We start from the raw sequence: 23,364 nt of genomic DNA on the forward strand, positions 1-23,364 counted from the left end.
ACTTGTTAAATGCTGCTCAATAATTTTTTAGTAGAATTAGCAGGTTTCTGACTTTGTAGCTCTTCAAAAAGGGAGCCTGTAAGCCACTGTTCTCAAAAAGTACCATTTAAAAAAAATCAGAATTGTTGGGTTACGTGTTAAAAATAAAGATTCTTGGGTCCCATCTCAGATCTACTGAATCAGAATCTCAAAGGCAGGCCATGACAACCTGCATTTTAACAAACTTTACAATTGTTCTAATACACAAAGGTGTTGAAAAGCACTGCCCTAGACACTCTTAGCTCAAGCCTTTATACTATGTCCGCACGCTAAAAAAAAAAAAAAAGTGTTTCCAAGTATTTAAAAGAAGCAAAGCGGTAGTGGGTCTGAAATGCTGTCAGAATCCTCATGGTAACTGTACAGTGTAGGGTCCAACCAATAAAGATAAGGAAAGCTCTAGTAGTCAAGCATACTTGGGAAGCTGCAACTGGTACAACAGTCTAGTAGAGGGCAGGCTCTTCAGCATGCAGCTAGGCATTTTTAAACTTCCTTTTTGGGCTACACAGACAAGCATACAGTAGACGCAGTTACTGAAGTTTAACTTTTCTGCTAAGACACAAAGTTGAAAACATGGGTCTTTGTGTGTCATCATTTTAGCACTCTCCACCCCTAGTTTCCTCCCGGCTCTATCACTCACTCAAAGTTCTGCATGCAGAATCCCTAGCGGCTCCCGGGAGACCCGGAAACCAAGTACCTCTGGCCTCACCTTGTCTGCCAAGTTCGTTGTGGGACTTCACGCAGCCGGGGCAACGCAAAGGGTTAACAGGCCGTTCGCTGCAGAGTGGCAGGGAGCGAAGCCAATCGAGTGTCTAGGCGGGCGGTAAGTCTGGTGTGGGCGGGGCCGGGACGTAACGTGCGAAAGGGAAGCGGTGGAGGCCAAGGGGTGAGAGGGCAGCGGCGGTTGGAGGTTGCGAGGAGGCGGGGCGACCGGGAGAGCGTAGGAGCTTTGGTCCGTTCTCCCTGCTCTCCTTTATCCTTAGGGGTCGGTAGCTGCGGGGACGGCCCGGTGCCCGGTGTATGGCCACGGAGTTACTGTGTCCGGACTCCATGCCCTGTCACAACCAGCAAGTAAACTGTGCCTCGACCCAAAACCCCGAGCCGCAGCAACCTGACGAACTGATCCCGGACCATGCCGGGGGAAACAGTGACTCCGCGGCCAAGCTGACTCTCCTCAGGGGGAGAGTAAGGTCTTCTAGCGTACCGGCTGAGCGGGACCTTCAGGCCTGCGGCGACGCAACCCTCAACTCAGAGAGCAACGGTGGCACTGGCAACTCTGACGTGCCAGCCAGCTACTCCCTCCTAGGGGACTGCGAACTCTCCCGGCAGATCGGGGCGCAGCTTAAGCTCCTGCCAATGAATGATCAGATCCGGGAGCTGCAGACCATCATCCGGGATAAGTGAGCCAGAGCGGAAGGGGAAGGGGAGGTGGAGGGTCTCTCAGGGGGTGGGCGGGGATTGGAAGTAAAAGGGGGAAGGTTCTTGGCCTAGGGAAGCTGGTCTGTGGAGATTTCGGCAGGGCCTTTTCTTTGCGGGGCGGTGTCACTTGACTCAGGCCTCCTACCCTCTTTCCCAGTACCTGTGTTTAACATCGCTTTGTGTAGGGAGGAAGCATTTTAGGTAACCTCCTGTTTCCTCTTTGTCTCTTATGAGTGGAATACACAGTCATTCCATTCAGGTAAACGTGCTGATCTGCCCTGTGCCTGTTCACGTGGGCAGTAACCATTTTTGGGTTGTAGGTTTACCACGTGAACAGACACAGGGCAGAGAGCGTAACCCTTTCACTTCATACTGTTTAATAGACTCCCAGTTTGTCTCCTTGTCTCCATTTCTCTCTTCTACGTGTACCCACACATTACTGAACAATTAATCTTCTTAATATACTGCTTTGATTCGCTCACTACCCTACTCAGCAGCCTTCTTTGGCTTCTCTGAGCCTACCAAATAAAGTCAGGATCCTTAGCTTGACATTAAGGCCCATCTTCGTGGTTCCTAGGAACTATTCTGAAACATCCGTACTTCTCCTCGCATCTCAAATTCTCTTTACTCCTCTGCATGTTCAAATCCTACATACTCTTCAACATTCAGCATTAAATGTCCATCTCTGCCAAGAAGATTTCCTTCAATCATTCTTCCTCACTGATCTTCCCTGGCCTTTTTAATGCAAGATTCACCTTCTGTTTTGTGTATTGTTGTTCGTTTCACTCTTATCTCACTTGTTATATTTTAAGCTCCTTAAGGGCAGAAGTTGTATCACTTACATTTTTGAATTCCAGCTATGCCTTGCAAGCAATAGTCATTCAATTACTAAAAGTTCTTTGTAGCTCTTAAAGTTATATTTATGAAAGTATTTAATGGTTTATAATGAATCAATATTGAAAACTGTGGTCATGTGAACCAATAAATGAAGTAGTGATCTTAAAAAGTAGGAGACATAGGCTTGGTAGTTGTGGTGGGGGGAACTGAAATAAAACTTAATCTGTAAAACAAAGAAAATAGGATGATTCTTGTTTCTATAGAGCAAGAGTTACTGACCTTGTGTCTTGGACCTGTGCTGTCTTGGACTTTGTGCTGTACCTGTAGATGGGCTTCAGGGCTTTAGCAAACCCTCAGAAATTATTTGGGAAATGTTATTTGTATGTGCATTTTAAATTTTTTTTTTAATAACATTTTTATTTTTTAGTATTTTTGAAATAAATTTATTTATTTATTTTTGTAAATAAATACAAAAATATTGCATTGGGTCTTGGTTGCTGCGCACGGGCTTTTTCTAGTTGCGGCGAGTTGGGGCTACTCTTCCTTGTGGTGCACGGGCTTCTCATTGCAGTGGCTTCTTCTGTTGTGGAGCACGGGCTCTAGGCGCATGGGCTTCAGTAGTTGTGGCACACGGGCTTAGTTGCTCCATGGGCATGTGGGATCTTCCCAGCCCAGGGCTCGAACCCATGTCCCCTGCTTTGGCAGGCAGATTCTTAACCACTGCACCACAAGGGAAGTCCCATAACATCTTTATTGAGCTATAATTTACATACCATACAGTATACCTTTTAAAGTGTACAATTCAGTGGTTTTCAAGTATGTTTATTGCTTTGCAGCCACCACCACACAATTTTAGAACATTTTCATCAGCTCAACAAGAAAGCCCACACCCATGAGCAGTCACTCCCCATTTCCCTCCAACCCACCAAGTGCCCTAGATAACCACTAATGTACCTTCTGTGTCTATTGATGTGCCTATTCTGGACGTTTCATGTAAATAGAATCATATGACATGTGGTCTTTTGTGGCTAGTTTCTTTTATTTAGCATAATGTTTTCAAGCTTTGTCCATCTTGTATCAGTACACCATTTCTTTTTTGGCTGAATGATATTCCTCTGTATGGATATACCACATTTTGTTTATCCATTCATCAGGTGATGGACATTTGGGTGGTTTGGTTTCCATTTTTTGGGTATTATGAATAATGCTACTATGAACATTTGCATATGTGCTTTTTTATGGGGTGGGGATTCCTTCACTTTCATTAGATTTCACAAAGGGGTCTTCCTGATAATGTAAAAGTGAACAGCTGCTATAGAACTTGGAGAGGGCATGACATTCAGCATTCATATATGACAGTATCAATACCTGATTTTACTGCATTACTCAGAAAAGCCTGGGTGGTGTAGTAAACCTGGGTGTAAGCAAAATCTTTTTTTTTCTTTTTTTTTTTTTCTGAGTTTGGAAGGAGACAGCAGGATCCAGAGTCATCTTAGGCAAGATGTTTAGCATCTCTGTGCTTCAGCTTTATCATTTGTAAAATGAGGATGTTCCTAATATCTCATGAAGCTCCTGGGAGGCTAAAACAAGATACTGTCTATGAACATTTGTTGTAAACTGTGAACAGTATGCATATTTACGGCATTTCAAGCCTTTATGTTTAGATTTGTGCATGGTTCAGATTGTATCCATAAGTGCTGGTTTCTTCAGCTTTTGGGAGACAGTAAAAGGAATTTAACTACATAGAATGCACATTCTTATTTTAAAAAACAACACTGAGAGATCCTAGATTATTTTTATCCTGCTATGATACAGAATAGAAAAACTCACTACAATTTTTAATAACTAATTGATGCTTAGTTATTTAGGGTGGAGACAGAGTTTTAGTTTTGTTTCTGTTAATCAAATCTGTTAATGGAGGCCTCTGTTCCTTTATCTTAAAAAATTGGCATCCCTTCACACAAGCAGGACCTGTTTTATCCGGGGCTGGTGTGGAGTGCTCGTGGTTAGAGGAGCTATATTTACAGGGGTCTAGTTATGGAAGGTGCCATCAGTTATCAGTCTGTCTTCCTTATACCCTTATGCTCTTCTCTATTTTGATGTGACATCATATATGTGCGCTATGGAACTGTCTGATGATAGAGGCCACTGAAGTACTTGTTATTCCTTTTATTGTTCCTGGTTCTTAGTGTCTGTCTAGTGAAGGGATTGCTTTCTGAATTGACTTTGGCATGGGGAAATGGGGTTGAGCCAGAGGACTGCATGTTGTTGTAAATACATAAAGCAGGCAAGATTGAGAACATTGGACTGATTTAAAATATCTTTTTACTTATTTTTTTGAAATGTGCAGTATTTGCAGCATAAAATGTTGGTGGTATTATTGAATTTCAAGGAAATGGTTTTCTCTCTATTTGAGTATGCAGTAATCTAAACATCAAATGATCAGATAATTTACTCAGTCACACAGGGGTCACTGGTGAACTCAGGAAGAAATGACTGCTTCATTTGCAGTTTTTGTTGTTGCAGTGGATTTAAACCACACATCCTTCCCTTTCTGCCTCCTTTATATACTAAACCCAACAAAATCTGAGTGTAATGCACTGTTCCCTTGAACACAGTTCATGACCTCATATATAAGGCAGTGCAGTGTATTTAAAAGATCATCTCCTCTCCCCAGTTTTTGTTTTCTTTCGTCTTCTGAAACATTAAAGTAAAGCTTTTTCATGAGCTATTGAATGTTTCCTGTATATTTGCCCTCAAAGGGGTTTCACCATGGCCTCAGCAGGCAGCTTGGATGAAAATTGAGCTATCTTAGAGTATTTTAGTCCATGAAATAGCACTAAAGAAAGAACACATTCATTCTTGTGACTTTTTTTTTTTAGTCACCTGGTGGGGAGACAGTTAACCTCAGGATGGATGAACATCCTGTGCAGCCCTAATATGAGTGCACTAATATGAGTGCAGGCTGATGTGATTTGCGTCATTTGGCTAGGTAGTGTTCTTAACCAAAGCTGTACATTTGAATTGCTTGGGGAGTCTTTTTTTTTTTTTTTTGGAGCCCATTCTTAGAGTGGAGTAGTAGAGTAGTCTTGGGTGGAACCTGAGCACTTGTAGCTTTTCAAACACCACAGGTGATTGTGCTGTGCTCAGGCTGGGCCACTGCCCATGGGAGAATGGCCATTCTCCCTTGCGTGGTGATTTGGCTAGTTTTGGATTTAGGGTATAGGCTGAGCCAAGGATTCTAAACTAAACAGAACCAGCCTAGAGAACCTGGCCTGGTATCACCCTGAGACTGGAGGAATCTCAGAACTGTTCCCTTCAACTTATAGAAAACCAAAATGTCCACCACAGAAAACACTATGACCTGCAAGTTATTTATCAATAAATCATGGACATGGTTTTGGTTTTCCATGTGAATTTTCTAACTGGCTTTTAGGCCAGGAGTGAGGAAGTCGACTCTTTATACATACCCCTGTTATAATATTTATTGGGCATATCCTAGTAATCTCTTACCAGCTAGTCTGGACTCTGGGGAGGCAGAAAGAAAGTGTGGCCTGGCAAGTACCTGGCACATAGGGGAATTAATGTTCCAATCATTATAAAAATTAATAAATCAACTTGAATGACTGAGGCCTGGGTTCTAAAGGAAAATGATAGCTTCTCTTCTTTTTCTACCTGATCTTGAATGTTTACATTGAACTCTGCTTTGAGGTGCAAATAAATAATTAATGACACTATTTTATGAGATTCTTAAGAAGGTGCCGAAGATCTGTGGCCCTGGTGACTTGCACCTGGCAGGTAGTAAAAGCTATTTTCATTTTTGTTTGTTGTTTGTTTTGGTTTTCACATCAGATTAGGTTTGCTGCAAGTACTTCACTGGGTTTTCTTTTTTTGAGGGGGAAGGAAGGAGGAGGAAAATCATTTATAAATCATCTGCATACCATGACAAACCTTAGAGCTTCTTTATTGTAATGATCACATAACAAAGTAGCTATGGAAGTAGAGCTTATGTTTTCAGAGCTTCCACTAAACATGAACTCTAAGTGAAACATTCCTTTGGTTTAAACCTGCCAGAAAAGCTTTTATTTTTTACTTCCCTTTAAACTGTTGCTTAAAAAAGCAAAAACAAACAAACAAGAACATATTAGAGCTAAAACTGAGTCTATTTAGTTCTTCCTCCTTAGCTTAGGTTGCTAGATAAATACAGGACACCCAGTTAAATTTGAGTTCAGATAAGCAATGAATACTTTTCTTAGTATATCCTAAACATTGTATGGGACATACTTCTGAAATACAAATTTAACTGGGTGTCCTGTATTTTTATTTGCTAAATCTGGCAACTTTATGCCCAGACTTAACTTCTCCCACCCCCAATGCTAAAGACAATCTTTGTGTATAATCCTCATTTTCAAAAATGAGACCTAGGACGGCAGAAGCAAGAATAACTACAATCCTGCAGCCTGTGGAACAAAAACCACATTCACAGAAAGATAGACAAAATGAAAAGGCAGAGGACTATGTAGGAACAAGGAACAAGATAAAAGGAACAAGATAAAACCCCAGAAAGACAACTAGATGAAGTGGAGATAGGCAACCTTCCAGAAAAAGAATTCAGAATAATGATAGTGAAGGTGATCCAGGACCTTGGAAAAAGAATGGAGGCAAAGATCGAGAAGATGCAAGAAATATTTAACAAAGACCTAGAAGAATTCAAGAACAAACACCTAGAAGAATTCAAGAACAAACAAACAGAGATGAACAATACAATAACTGAAATGAAAAATACACTAGAAGGAATCAATAGCAGAATAACTGAGGCAGAAGAACGGATAAGTGACCTGGAAGACAGAATGGTGGAATTCACTGCTACGGAACCAATAAATAAAAAAGAATGAAAAGAAATGAAGACAGCCTAAGAAACCTCTGGGACAACATTAAATGCACCAACATTCACATTATAGGGGTCCCAGAAGGAGGAGAGAGAGAGAAAGGACCTGAGAAAATATTTGAAGAGATTATAGTCGAAAACTTTCCTAACATGGGACAGGAAATAGCCACCCAAGTCCAGGAAGCACAGAGAGTCCCAGTCAGGATAAGGAGAAACATGCCGAGACACATAGTAATCAAATTGACAAAAATTAAAGACAAAGAAAAATTATTAAAAGCAACAAGGGAAAAATAACAAATAACACACAAGGGAACTCCCATAAGGTTAACAGCTGATTTCTCAGCAGAAACTCTACAAGCCAGAAGGGAGTGGCATGATATATTTGATGAAAGGGAGGAACCTACAACCAAGATTACTCTAGCCGGCAAGGATCTCATTCAGATTCAACGGAGAAATCAAAAGCTTTACAGACAAACAAAGCTAAGAGAATTCAGCACCACCAAATCAGCTGTACAACAAATGCTAAAGGAACATCTCTAAGTAGGAAACACAAGAGAAGGAAAGGACCTACAAAAACAAACCCAAAACAATTAAGAAAATAGTTATAGGACCATATATATCAATAATTACCTTAAATATGAATGGATTAAATGCTCCAACCAAAAGACACAGGCTCGCTGAATGGATAGAAAAAGACCCATATATATGCTGTCTACAAGAGAATCACTTCAGACCTAGTGACACATACAGACTGAAAGTGAGGGGATGGAAAAAGATATTCCATGCAAATGGAAATCAAAAGAAAGCTGGAGTAGCAATACTTGTATCAGATAAAATAGACTTTAAAATAAAGAATGTTACAAGAGCCAAGGAAGGACACTACATAATGATCAAGAGATCAATCCAAGAAGATATAACAATTATAAATATATATGCACCCAACATAGGAGCACCTCAATACCTAAGGCAAATGCTAACAGCTATAAAAGAGGAAATCGACAGTAACACAATAATAGTGGGGGACTTTTAACACTTCACTTACACTAATGGACAGATCATCCAGACAGAAAATTAATAAGGAAACACAAGCTTTAAATGACACAATAGACCAGATGGATTTAATTGATATTTATAGGACATTCCATCCGAAAACAGCAGATTACACTTTCTTCTCAAGTGCACACAGAACATTCTCCAGGATAAGTCACATCTTGGGTCCCAAATCTAGCCTCGGTAAATTTAAGAAAATTAAAATCGTATCAAGCATCTTTTCTGACCACAACACTGTGAGATTAGAAATAAATTACAGGGAAAAAATATGTAAAGAATACAAACACATGGAGGCTAAACAATATGTTGCTAAATAACCAAGAGATCACTGAAGAAATCAAAGAGGAAATAAAAAAATACTTAGAGAAAAAAAAATGACACCTAATTCAGTACTACTGGGATTTGATTTAAATTAAATTGTTTTTTAAGTTATGAGTCAGAGGTTTTAATTTAAACATTTGAAAAGGGTGTATTCTTGTTTTAACCTTAATCACATACTCTTTACAAACCACATTATAATAGCAGCTTCACCATCTTGAGAAGGAACATTTTAATGATGTTTTATTTGCCTGCCAGTCTCTTTATTTCATTATTTGCATTGTATGTACATGCCAGTCTGATTGACAGGGAGAGAAATATCATTAAAATACACCTAAAAACTGGTTACCTTTTAGTAAACATTCCCTTATTAGAGCAAAATATAGATAATGGCTTTACTCAGGGACTTAAGAGAGCTTCAGGCTGGGAAGAACCTTGGAATACTTCACCTCTGTAAGCCTCACTACTTTCTTCACTAAAGAGGTGGTAAGAATAGAATCTACCTTTTAAGATTATGTGAGGATTAGACCAGGTAATGCACGAAAAGTGCTTAATACTTGGCACCAAGGAAGCTTTTAATAAATGATGACCTGTGGGAATGAAGGGAGTAATATATGTATAATATTACATACCTGCTGTAACTTTTGGACCTTTTAAGAAAAGCCTTCTAAATAAATCTTGTACGCTTGGGGGTGTGTGCGTGTGTGTGTGTGTACAGTTATTAAATGAATTTTCTTTAAAAAAGAAGAGGAGAGATTGTCAAGTTTACTCTGAATAGAGAGAAGTAGCAGGTAGTGATCAAATGGAAGTTTCTGCTGTAGAAACTGAAGTTGTAATTGCACCAGGAGAGGATGTCTTCCAACACACTAGAGAATCCCTCTGGTGGTGGTGATGGTGGTGGTGGTGATGGTGGTGGTGGTAGTAGTAATAGCAGCAGCAGCAGTAGTATTAGTGAGGTCTAGTAAGAAGAGGGGAGAGGATCTCTACTTGAAGTCTTAATTTTTTAATATTATAAAGACATTCTTCTCATAGTTCCATATGTTATGGATGATAAGTAAAAACCTATTAGCCTTTTGGAAGAAAGGTCAGAGATTTCTCTTGATTTCATCTTGGTTTGGGTTTGCTATGAGATGTACGTGTTTTAAAATATATACATATACAATTGCTATAGCCTCTCTGGAAATTTTAAAGTGCTTTATAGACGGTCTTAAGTAGGGAAGAGTCTGGTTTACCAAATCCACATTAAAATGAGGATTTGGCTTCTGGTATGATTCTCATTCTTTTGTTGTTTCTGTGTGAAGATCATTTTTTAAAAAATGGCTACCTTTGGCTTTCATTTTGTTACTATAGATGTGTGACACATTTGTTGGGGGGAGTGTCAAGAAAAGTATATTCTCAGATATGGTTAGGTCTGCATTGTTAATCCTGTTTGGGGTTTGCACAATTTAAAAGATACTCTGCTTAACATTAGTTAGATTTCTATGCTCTGAATTATGAGCGCCTGGATATCACTGTTTAAATATTTGAATATATTTTAGAATATTCCAGGGATGTGTGTCAGTGTGTTTGTTGCTTTGTGATAATTTTGCATTAGATTTTATTTGGGACAGTTATCAGATATAAGATGATTAAAATGTCTTTCAAAACTTCGTTTCCAGTATGATAGATTTTTTTAAAAAATGGTTTTGAGACAAAAATGAATAGAGTTATGATTTGAAACAAAGTATATGGAGTGAATAAGACCTGGGGTCTGGTTTACATTAAAACATCTTTATTAACACATACTTTAGTCCAGTGTTGGGCCTAAAGTAGGGGCCCAAAGATTATGTGCAACTTGATTGATCCAACAAGCAAATATCTGCTTTATGAAACTCTAGTGTTAACAATGTAAGGGATTTAGATGTGGATATTGCAGACCACTGTGTGTTTTTAAAAAATGCAACCAACTTACTGTATTCTAACTGTACTTTAATTTCTAAATTGATTTAAAGTAAACAGTGTCGGTCTGAAGCCTGTCAAAAACAACAGGGGATAAGTTAGTAATTACTGTTTGTAGTGGGATGACCTGGAGCAGTGACTGCTTTAATTGGAAGTCAAATAGCTATCAAGGGATAACAGTTCACATTAGGTTCTCATAGTGTGTACCTTTTTTGGAATGTAGAGAAGTGCTTATCATGCAGAAGTTTTCAGCTGAGGCTGATATTTTTGAGGAGAGTGTGAAGATATTAAAGTGTCTGATTCTAAAGTAAAATAATGAATTTGGGCAACTCTGATCAATTAACCTAACTTTTCTATGTAATATATTTGTGTAACTGTTTAAAAATTAAAGACAAACGTTTCAGATGTGTTCTCAAGATATACTACTGGATATTTATTTAAGACAAATCCAGACTTATCTTCCCTATTGAAAAACTGTGTTCTGGCTACTTAGACAAGTTTATGTAGGTCTAGCAAATGGGGCAGTAGGCTTCAGTCTTTTTTTTGTTTGTTTGTTTGTTTGTAGTTCGCTGACTTTTACTTCTTTGACAAGCATGTTGTGAAGATTAATTATAGAAATGAAAAGTGCAAGTGTAATATCAATAGTATAGTTTCATTTGAAAACCACAGTACATAAAGCCTGTTTTAAATGGGCTTTCTATGTGTAGGTGTGTGGATAGAGTTTTCTGAGTTTAGGGAGTATTTATATATAAAGAATACAGACCTATATTCTCCCTATTGCTCAATTATGGTCCATATTTTAGAGAGTTAGTATCTGTAATAATGATAGAACTGTGGTTACTCTAAGAAACCTAATGCCATTTGTGTCAGGGATATTTCATTGCTTTTCCCTGTCAGAGAAAGTAAATGAAGCTTGAAAAAGAGTCATGATTAATGGTATAGTGAGATAATATATGCTTGCATATGCCATTTCGATGCTGTGTTGGGGAATATTTTAGGTGTGCTATGGATAGGCAGATGGGGATTTTTAAGTACATAAACTGTAAATCTGTCAGATCATTTAACTTACATGAGAGAAAGAGGAGGAACAATACTAGGTTTTTACGTACAGAAAAAATGTCAGCCTTATAAACATTCTTCTTTTGGCTGGTTAACGGTTCATGGGTAAGTGCAACCCTCGATTATTGTTACTTGGGTACCTCAGGATCTAAAAGTACTGACCAGAAGGAAGTGTACAGGAAGTTGGTAGAAAGATCTATGGAATAAACTATTTGATTGAAAAACAGGCAAAGGGAAAAATTTATCAATAGTTTGAGAAAGAGGTCTTGGAAATTAGGTTATGTGCTCTTGAAAGCAATGGCAGAAACAGAGGATTTACTTGTTTGTGCCATTCTCATTCCAAAAAGGATTAGAGACAAAGTATCAATAGATGGGTTATTTGTGCTGGTAATAGGGTTTTAGATCAAGGTGAATGGTGCGTGAGAATGGGGAGAACCTGGTTTTCTCACTGCAAAGTTTTTTTCTTAACTTGAGCTCTGGACTTGCTGCCATCTTCCAGGGGGAACTTGTTCATCTCCTGGTTGAAGAGTATATATTTGGGCAGTTCAGTGGGAGACTACATGATCTTTTCAATTCCTCTCTCCAGTGTTAATATCAAATGAGCATTTTCAATAATATTTACCAAGTCATTCCATTTAGGTTCCTGTATCCTAGTGAAAAATATCATGTCTCAATAATAGTCTGTTACAGGTAAGCTTTTAAGCTTTTAGCATGTAATACATTTTAATATCAGAGTTACTATATATATTAAGTAATATTTCACTTTAAAGCTCTAATCTAGACTAAAACTTGTACTTTTTTTTTAGGACAGCCAGTAGAGGGGACTTCATGTTTTCTGCGGATCGTTTGGTAGGTGGATGGAGGCTTTCCATTTTCATTTCATTGTTGTTCCTAGTGATACAATCATAGTAGGCCAAGGGGCTTTTTTGTTCTAGAGCATTCTGGGGTCGAGAGAGATTGTACCAAGTAACTCACATCTTGCTAGACTTTGCAAGTGTTGTTTCTACTGTTGCATTAAAGCTCTGCCTCAGTCCCATTCACCTCAAAGCATTGTCCATGAACTCATTCTCTGTAGTTCTGAGGTACCACTCACTACCTTTCAAGTGGATCTTGGTAACCTGATCCTGAGCCTTAAATGCCTCCTCTTAGGGCAGTGAAGTGAAGTAAATTAAAAGGAAACCAAAGATGTAAAAGACCTAGTAGTTACCCTTATGGGATCCATCGAATGCACAAAAACTAATACCTAGCTTGTAGTTTACATGGGGTTGGATATCTATTTTGCCTCTTCTTTTCTGTAGTATCCTCACACATGAAATACTAAGTACTGTCTATGCTCAGGGACTTCCTGTTAAGGATTGACCAAGCCCAATTCTGTTTAGCTAGTGTCATCTGAGAGGATCTCAGGCCAAATTGGGCTGTCTTGGATAAGCCCTGTTTACTTCTTGTGTTTATATCTAAGTTTGTTCAGTGCTTAGAATGAGGTTGACACATATTATGCTGTGGTTATTAGTATTCATCTGTTCATGAAATATACATTGAACTCATGTGAGTCAGACACTGTGCTAGACTGTGTTGTGGGGGGAGGAGATACAGTGGTAAAGCATATAGCATGGTCCCTGATCTCATGGGGTTTACAATCTAAATACTGTTCTCAGTATTTAGTTTGGGAAAGAAAGAAAAGTGACTTATTAAGCTTATAGGTATAATCAGATAGTATAAGATAGATTATTAAAGGGAATGTGATGGTGTTGGTGGAGGGAGGCGTGAAACTCTTTATTTACCTTTTCCCTAGGGAAATTTTTATTCCAAAACAGTGTAGACAACTCCTGTTCTATTTTTGACTTTAAGTATTCTTGGTTCAAAGGCCACTTCTATTTGAGCTTCCAGAAGCAGTAATAATCCTTGGATTGCATCAAGATAAATGTAGTTGAGGGGCAAGATGGCAGAAGAGTAAGACACAGAGATCACCTTCCTCCCCACAGATACATCAGAAATACATCTACACGTGGAACTACTCCTATAGAACACCCACTGAACGCTGGCAGAAGACGTCAGACCTCCCAAAAGGCAAGAAACTCCCCACATACCTGGGTAGGGCAAAAGAAAAAAGAAATAACAGAGACAAAAGAATAGGGACAGGACCTGCACCAGTGGGAGGGAGCTGTGAAGGAGGAAAGGTTTCCACACACTAGGAAGCCCCTTCGCGGGCGGAGACTGTGGGTGGCAGAGGGGGGAAGCTTTGGAGCCACGGAGGAGAGCGCAGCCACAGGCGTGCGGAGGGCAAAGCGGAGAGATTCCCACACAGAGGATCGGTGCCGAGCAGCACTCACCAGCCCGAGAGGCTTGTCTGCTCACCCGCCGGGGCGGGTTGGGGCTGGGAACTGAGGCTTGGGCTTCGGTCGGATCCCAGGGAGAGGACTGGGGTTGGCTGCGTGAACACAGCCTGAAGGGGTTAGTGCACCACAGCTAGCCGGGAGGGAGTCCGGGAAAAGGTCTGGAGCTGCCGAACAGGCAAGAGACTTTTTCTTGCCTCTTTGTTTCCTGGTGCGCGAGGAGAGGGGATTCAGAGCGCCGCCTAAATGAGCTCCAGAGACGGGCATGAGCCGCGGCTATCAGCGCGGACCCCAGAGACGGGCATGAGATGCTAAGGCTGCTGCTGCTGCCACCAAGAAGCCTGTGTGCGAGCACAGGTCACTACCCACACCTCCCCTCCCAGGAGCCTGTGCGGCCCGCCACTGCCAGGATCCCATGATCCAGGGACAACTTCCCTGGGAGAACGCACGGCGCGCCTCACGCTGCTGCAACGTCACGCCGGCCTCTGCCGCCACTTGCCCTGCATCCGTACCCCTCCCTCCCCCCGGCCTGAGTGAGCCAGAGCCCCCGAAGCAGCTGCTCCTTTAACCCCGTCCTGTGTGAGTGAAGAACAAACGCGCTCAGGCGACCTACAGGCAGAGGCGGGTCCAAATCCAAAGCTGAACCCTGGGAGCTGTACGAACAAAGAAGAGAAAGGGAAATTTCTCTCAGCAGCCTCAGAAGAAGCGGATTAGAGCTCCACAAACAACTTGATGTACCTGCATCTGTGGAATACCTGAATAGACAACGAATCATCCCAAATTGAGGAGGTGGACTTTGGGAGCAGGATATATTATTTTTTCCCCTTTTCCTCTCTTTGTGAGTGTGTATACTTCTGTGTGAGATTTTGTCTGTATAGCTTTGCTTTCACCATTTGTCCTAGGGTTCGGTTGGTCCATTTTTTTTTTTTTACTTAAAAAATTTTTTTTCTTAATAATTTTTTTCTTATTTTAAAAAAATTAAAAATTTTTTTTCGTAATAAATTTTTTCTTAATAATTGTATTCTTATTTTAAAAAATTAAAAAAATTTTTTCTTAATAAATTTTTTCTTAATAATTTTTTTCTTATTTTTATTTTGAAAAATTAAGAAATTTATTTTAAAAAATTAAAAAAAATTTTTTCTTAATAAATTTTCTCTTAATAATTTTTTTCTTATTTTTTAATTTAATAGCTTTATTTTATTTTATCTTACTTTATTTTATTTTATTTTATCCTCTTTCTTTCTTTCTTTCTTTCTTTCTATTTTTTCTCCCTCTCATTCTGAGCTGTGTGGATGAAAGGCTCTTGGCGCTCCAGACAGGCATCAGGGCTGTGCCTCTGAGGTGGGAGGGCCAACTTCAGGACACTGGTCCACAAGAGACATCCCAGCTCCATGTAATACCAAATGGCGAAAATCTCTCAGAGATCTCCATCTCAACACCAAGACCCAGCTTCACTCAACGACCAGCAAGCTACAGTGCTGGACACCCTATGCCAAACAACTAGCAAGACGGGAACACAGCCCCATCCATTAGCAGAGAGGCTGCCTAAAATCATAATAAGGCCACAGACACCCCAAAACACACAACAAGATGGGGACGTGCCCACCAGAAAGACAAGATCCAGCCTCATCCACCAGAACACAGGCACTAGTCCCCTCCACCAGAAAGCCTACACAACCCACCGAACCAACCTTACCCACTGGGGACAGACACCAAAAACAACAGGAACTACGAACCTGCAGCCTGCGACAAGGAGACCCCAAACACAGTAAGATAAGCAGAATGAGAAGACAGAAAAACACACAGCAGATGAAGGAGCAAGGTAAAAACACACCAGAACTAACAAATGAAGAGGAAATAGGCAGTCTACCTGAAAAAGAATTCAGAATAATGATAGTAAAGATGATCCAAAATCTTGGAAATAGAATAGACAAAATGCAAGAAACATTTAACAAGGACGTAGAGGAACTAAAGAGGAACCAAGCAACGATAAAAAACACAATAAATGAAATTAAAAATACTCTAGAAGGGATCAATAGCAGAATAACTGAGGCAGAAGAACGGGTAACTGACCTGGAAGATAAAATAGTGGAAATAACTACTGCAGAGCAGAATAAAGGAAAAAGAATGAAAAGAACTGAGGACAGTCTCAGAGACCTCTGGGACAACATTAAATGCACCAACAACACTCAAATTATAGGGGTCCCAGAAGAAGAAGAAAAAAAGAAAGGGACTGAGAAAATATTTGAAGAGATTATAGTTGAAAACTTCCCTAATATGGGAAAGGAAATAGTTAATCAAGTCCTGGAAGTGCAGAGAGTCCCATACAGGATAAATTGAAGGAGAAACACACCAAGACACATATTAATCAAACTATCAAAAATTAAATATAAAGAAAACATATTAAAAGCAGCAAGGGAAAAACAACAAATAACACACAAGGGAATCCCCATAAGGTTAACAGCTGATCTTTCAGCAGAAACTCTGCAAGCCAGAAAGGAGTGGCAGGATATACTTAACGTGATGAAGGAGAAAAACCTACAACCAAGATTACTCTACCCAGCAAGGATCTCATTCAGATTTGATGGAGAAATTAAAACCTTTACAGACAAGCAAAAGCTGAGAGAGTTCAGCACCACCAAACCAGCTTTACAACAAATGCTAAAGGAACTTCTCTAGGCAAGAAACACAACAGAAGGAAAACACCTACAATAACAAACCCAAAACGTTTAAGAAAATGGGAATAGGAACATACATATTGATAATTACCTTAAATATAAATGGATTAAATGCTCCCGCCAAAAGACACAGACTGGCTGAATGGATACAAAAACATGACCCGTATATATGCTGTCTACAAGAGACCCACTTCAGACCTAGGGACACATACAGACTGAAAGTGAGGGGCTGGAAAAAGATATTCCATGCAAATGGAAATCAAAAGAAAGCTGGAGTAGCAATACTCCTACCAGATAAAATAGACTTTAAAACAAAGAATGTTACAAGAGACAAAGAAGGACACTATATAATGATCAAGGGATCGATCCAAGAAGAAGGTATAACAATTGTAAATATTTATGCACCCAACATAGGAGCACCTCAATACATAAGGCAAATACTAACAGCCATAAAAGGGGAAATCGACAGTAACATGATCATAGTAGGGGACTTTAACACCCCATTTTCACCAATGGACAGATCATCCAAAATGAAAATAAATAAGGAAACATAAGCTTTAAATGATACATTAAACAAGATGGACTTAATTGATATTTATAGGACATTACACCCAAAAACAACAGAATCCACATTTTTCTCAAGTGCTCATGGAACATTTTCCAGGATAGATCATATCTTGGGTCACAAATCAAGCCTTGGTAAATTTAAGAAAATTGAAATCGTATCAAGTATCTTTTCCGACCACAATTCTATGAGACTAGATATCAATTACAGGAAAAGACCTGTAAAAAATACAAACACATGGAGGCTACACAATACACTACTTAATAACGAAGTGATCACTGAAGAAATCAAAGGGGAAATCAAAAAATACCTAGAAACAAATGACAATGGAGACACGACGACCCAAAACCTATGGGATGCAGCAAAAGCAGTTCTAAGAGGGAAGTTTATAGCAATACAAGCCTACCTCAAGAAACAGTAAACATCTCGAATAAACAACCTAACCTTGCACCTAAAGCAATTAGAGAAAGAAGAACAAAAAAACCCCAAAGATAGCAAAAGGAAAGAAATCATAAAGATCAGATCAGAAATACTTCAAAAAGAAATAAAGGAAACAATAGCAAAGATCAATAAAACTAAAAGCTGTTTCTTTGAGAAGATAAACAAAATTGATACACTATTAGCCAGACTCATCAAGAAAAAAAGGGAGAAGACTCAAATCAATAAAATTAGAAATGCAAAAGGAGAAGTAACAGCTGACACTGCAGAAATACAAAGGATCATGAGAGATTACTACAAGCAACTCTATGCCAATAAAATGGACAACCTGGAAGAAATGGACAGATTCTTAGAAATGCACAACCTGCCAAAACTGAACCAGGTAGAAATAGAAAATATGAACAGATCAATCACAAGCACTGAATTTGAAACTGATTAAAAATCTTCCAACAAACAAAAGCCCAGGACCAGAGGTCTTCACAGGCGAATTCTATCAAACATTTAGAGAAGAGCTAACACCTATCCTTCTCAAACTCTTCCAAAATATTGCAGAGGGAGGAACACTCCCCAACTCATTCTACGAGGCCACCATCACCCTGATACCAAAACCAGACAAAGATGTCACAAAGAAAGAAAACTACAGGCCAATATCACTGATGAACATAGATGCAAAAATCCTCAACAAAATACTAGCAAACAGAATCCAACAGCACATTAAAAGGATCATACACCATGATCAAGTGGGGTTTATTCCAGGAATGCAAGAATTCTTCAATATACGCAAATCAATCAACGTGATACACCATATTAACAAATTGAAGGAGAAAAACCATATGATCATCTCAATGGATGCAGAGAAAGCTTTCAACAAAATTCAATACCCATTTATGATAAAAGCCCTGCAGAAAGTAGGCATAGAGGGAATTTCCTCAACATAATAAAGGCCATATATGACAAACCCACAGCCAACATTGTCCTCAATGGTGAAAAAATGAAACCATTTCCACTAAGATCAGGAACAAGACAAGGTTGCCCACTCTCACCACTGTTATTCAACATAGATTTGCAAGTGTTAGCCACAGCAATCAGAGAAGAAAAAGAAATAAAAGGAATCCAAATCGGAAAAGAAGAAGTAAAGCTGTCACTGTTTACAGATGACATGGTACTCTATATAGAGAATCTTAAAGATGCTACCAGAAAACTACTAGAGCTAATCAGTGAATTTGGTAAAGTAGCAGGATAGAAAATTAATGCACAGAAATCTCTTGCATTCCTATACACTAATGATGAAAAATCTGAAAGTGAAATTAAGAAAACACTCCCGTTCACCATTGCAACAAAAAGAATAAAATATCTAGGAATAAACCTACCTAAGGAGACAAAAGACCTGTATGCAGAAAATTATAAGACACTGATGAAAGAAATTAAAGATGATATAAATAGATGGAGAGATATACCATGTTCTTGAATTGGAAGAATCAACATTGTGAAAATGACTCTACTACCCAAAGCAATCCACAGATTCAATGGAATCGCTATGAAACTACCACTGGAATTTTTCACAGAAGTAGAACAAAAAATTTCACAATTTGTATGGAAACACAAAAGACCCCGAATAGCCAAAGCAATCTTGAGAACGAAAAATGGAGCTGGAGGAATCAGGCTCCCTGACTTCAGACTATACTGCAAAGCTACAGTAATCAAGACAGTATGGTACTGGCACAAAAGCAGAAACATAGATCAATGGAACAGGATAGAAAGCCCAGAGATAAACCCACGCACATATGTTCACCTTATCTTTGATAAGGGAGGCAAGCATATACAGTGGAGAAAAGACAGCCTCTTCAGTAAGTGGTGCTGTGAAAACTGGACAGCTACATGTAAAAGTATGAAATTAGAACACTCCCTATTACCATACACAAAAATACACTCAAAATGAATTAAAGACCTAAATGTAAGGCCAGACACTATCAAACTCTTAGAGGAAAACATAAGCAGAACACCCTATGACATAAATCACAGCAAGATCCTTTTTGACCCAGCTTCTAGAGAAATGGAAATAAAAACAAAAACAAACAAATGGGACCTAATGAAACTTAAAAGCTTTTGCACAGCAAAGGAAACCATAAACAAGACCAGAAGACAACCCTCAAAGTGGGAGAAAATATTTGCAAATGAAGCAAGTGACAAAGGATTCATCTCCAAGATTTACAAGCAGCTCATGCAGCTCAATAACAAAAAAACAAACAACCCAATCCAAAAATGGGCAGAAGACCTAAATAGACATTTCTCCAAAGAAGATATACAGATTACCAACAAACACATGAAAGAATGCTCAACATCATTAATCATTAGAGAAATGCAAATCAAAAGTACAATGAGATACCATCTCACACCGGTCAGAATGGTCATCATCAAAAAATCTAGAAACAATACATGCTGGAGAGGGTGTGGAGAAAAGGGAACACTCTTGCACTGTTGGTGGGATTGTAAATTGATACAGCCACTATGGAGGTTCCTTAAAAAACTAAAAATAGAACTACCATATGACCCAGCAATCCCACTACTGGGCATATACCCTGAGAAAACCATAATTCAAAAAGAGTCATGTACCAAAATGTTCATTGCAGCTCTATTTACAATAGCCAGGACATGGAAGCAACCTAAGTGTCCATCATCGGATGAATGGATAAAGAAGATGTGGCACATATATACAATGGAATATTACTCAGCCATAAAAAGAAACGAAATGGAGTTATTTGTAGTGAGGTGGATGGAGTTAGAGTCTGTCATACAGAGTGAAGTAAGTAAGAAAGAGAAGAACAAATACAGTATGCTAACACATATATATGGAATCTAAGGAAAAAAAAAAAAGGTCATGAAGAACCTAGCGGCAAGACGGGAATAAAGACACAGACCTGGTAGAGAATGGACTTGAGGATATGGGGAGGGGGATGGGTGAGATGTGACAGAGAGAGAGTGGCATGGACATATATACACTACCAAACATAAAATCCATAGCTAGTGGGAAGCAACTGCATAGCACAGGGAGATCAGCTCTGTGCTTTGTGACCACCTAGAGGTGTGGGATAGGGAGGGCGGGAGGGTGGGAGATGCAAGAGGGAAGAGATATGGGAACATATGTATATGTATAACTGATTCACTTTGTTATAAAGCAGAAAGTCACACGCCATTGTAAAGCAATTATACTCCAGTAAAGATGTTAAAAAAAAAAAAGTCAACAATAAGGGACTTCCCTGGTGGCGCAGTGGTTAAGCATGCGCCTGCCAATGCAGGGACATGGGTTCGAGCCCTGGTCCGGCAAGATCCCACATGCCGCGGAGCAACTAAGTCCATGCGCCACAACTACCGAGCCTGTGCTCTAGAGCCCACGAGCCACAACTCCTGAGCTCACGTGCCACAACTCCTGAAGCCACTATGCCTAGAGCCTGTGCTCCGCAACAAGAAAAGCCACTGCAATGTGAAGCCCATGCACCGCAACGTAGAGTAGCCCCTGCTCGTCTCAACTAGAGAAAGCCTGTGCGCAGCAACAAAGACCCAACACAGCCAAAAAAAATTAAAAATAAATAAATTTATTAAAAAAAGAGTCAACAATAAGAAACCCCAATTTTAAAAATGGGCAAAGACTTTGAACAGACACTTGATCAAAGATAACAGATGGCAAACAAGCATATGAAAACATGGTCTACATCATTTGTTATTAGGGAGATGCAAATTAAAATAGCTATATGATAGAAGTAGCCAACTATCAGACTTACTGAAATTCAAAAAACTGAAAATATGAAATACTGGTTATAAGATGAAATAACGTGAACTTTTATTATTTACCAGACACAATGCAAAAAATACAGCCTAGAAGATAGGGAGATTCTTGAATGTATGTTTATACAGATGATCCCAAGTTTTAGAACGGTAGTGTGAAAAAAATTGTTTTTCAATGAAATGGCTCTCATTGAGGAGTAGAATTTAGGAAAATTGTTCTTACTTGTGTCAAGAAATCTGAAAGGAAATATCCAAGAGTAAAGTTTGCAGTAAAATGAAAAAAAAAAGATAAATGTAGTTGACATTCTTGGAGTGATAGTTAGGTTATTCTGTCTTTATGCTTTTATCAAACCAAAGGGACAGGTTCAAGGCAATTGTGTCAGTGGCTGCTGTGGGGATAACAGAGGTCTTGGTGTTCACTGGTAGAAAATTATTGCTCTTTCTTTTGCTCTCCTTGTGCCATTTTTCTGGAGAACATAGGAATTAAGTTCATGGTTATTGTAAAATGCTTGCCTGAAAGGGCAGGCATTATATCTTAGTCAAATGAGATAATAAGGACCCAGGGCATAATTCACCTCAGGGGATGGTAATTAGGACCTCTCTGTTCTCTGCAGTTGGATTTGAAGGTCCTGATGTTGGGGGTGGGGTGTGGAGGGTCAGTTGTGATTGTGGTAGGGACAGGAGCTGTTGAGGTTTCTAGTGTTGAGGATTTCTAGTACACTGCCTCTTCTAGCACAAGGGTCCTGTTATAGTGGACATTAATTCTATCCTGAATTTGTCAGGGTTGGCTCTCCTGGCACTCAGATCTTGAGTTCTTTATATTTTAGTCACCCTTCTTCTGGTTTTATGTTCTCCTGTAAGGCTTGGACATACTAATTTCTGCCCCAGAGTTGCAGGAGATGGGCAGGAGGTAAGACTCTTTAGAGGAGTGTTACTAGGAGGAGAATTAGGCTCTTCAAAGAAAATGATCCTCTTCTTCCCTTGTACTTTTTGTTCATAAGAAACATTAACCTCCACAGAAGGTGGTGGCTAGAGGTGAGTATGCACACACACACACTATTCATGAGCTTCCTTGACCCTCTGGTGCTGCAGGTTGACAAAGTGCTGGCCCTTTTAGCATTGATCATTTTAATGGCAGCAGGATATTTTGTTGTGATAACAGAGCATGGGGCCTGGCATTTCTCCCTGATGTTCCTGATTCTCAATCAGTAATGTAATATTGATTGGAGAAAATGTGCTTTGCAGACTCAGCACTGCCTTTTTGTAGTGGGCTCTGGGTAGTCATAGAAATACCATATCTGGTGGTTTTTGGAGGCTATTCCTAGTAGTTCTGATGGATTCTTTCCTCTGTACCACATATTAAGATCATTAGGAGCCTTTTTGTTTTTTTTAAGCTGGGAAGTCCCAATGCATTCGACTGGATCCTTCTTCAAGTTCAGTAAATTGGTTCAGCCCCATCCACTCATTTATTTCCTCCTAAGAAATTCAGGCTTTATTTTGCATTATGGTGGGCCTTTGTTAAAAAGTATCCGACTTAACAATTTCAGAGTACTAAACAAGGCAAAGAAATTTCCAGTGAGCACTATTTCTAGGGTAACCAGAAGTATATTACTTCCAAGTGTTCCTGCCATGACTCTTGCCACTTGCTGTAGTTTTGCATTTCTCATAATATAGCCTGGACTGACTGAATGAGAATCAGAAAGCATACTTGAGCCTTTTAGTGGCAATCATGTGCCTAACCGAGGTTGGATACCTAGCAGCAAGCAGCCTGGCATTTGGTTCTATCTCTGTATCTAACACATGATAGGGGCCCCCTTCCTACTGCCATAAGCTAAATCCTTGCCTAGTATGTTACTGACTTTTTTCCTAGTTTTCAGCTCCTGAGGCTAACAGCTAACAGGAGATTCTTAGCAAGTTCTCAACTTATTCTTCCTTTGACTCTCTAGATCCGACTTGTTGTGGAAGAGGGATTGAATCAGCTACCATATAAAGAATGCATGGTGACCACTCCAACAGGTAACC

At 39.4% G+C, this 23,364-nt stretch overlaps 1 protein-coding gene across 2 annotated transcripts in view; it reads left to right on the plus strand.

Annotated features, from left to right (window-relative positions):
- Positions 1 to 906: 906 nt before the first annotated feature.
- UPRT (uracil phosphoribosyltransferase homolog) overlaps positions 907 to 23,364 on the plus strand; it is a 30,363-nt gene continuing 7,905 nt past the window's right edge. For both annotated transcript variants that reach the window (XM_068534051.1, XM_068534052.1), the window contains exons 1-3: positions 907 to 1,436; positions 12,352 to 12,394; positions 23,289 to 23,358. In XM_068534051.1, the coding sequence (XP_068390152.1) occupies positions 1,057 to 1,436; positions 12,352 to 12,394; positions 23,289 to 23,358 (493 nt within the window). In that variant the 5' untranslated portion in view covers positions 907 to 1,056. The remainder of the gene's footprint in view (positions 1,437 to 12,351; positions 12,395 to 23,288; positions 23,359 to 23,364) is intronic.

The sequence above is a fragment of the Eschrichtius robustus genome, chromosome X (genome assembly GCF_028021215.1).
Source record: "Eschrichtius robustus isolate mEscRob2 chromosome X, mEscRob2.pri, whole genome shotgun sequence".
In the NCBI taxonomy this organism is placed as follows: Eukaryota; Metazoa; Chordata; class Mammalia; order Artiodactyla; family Eschrichtiidae; genus Eschrichtius; species Eschrichtius robustus.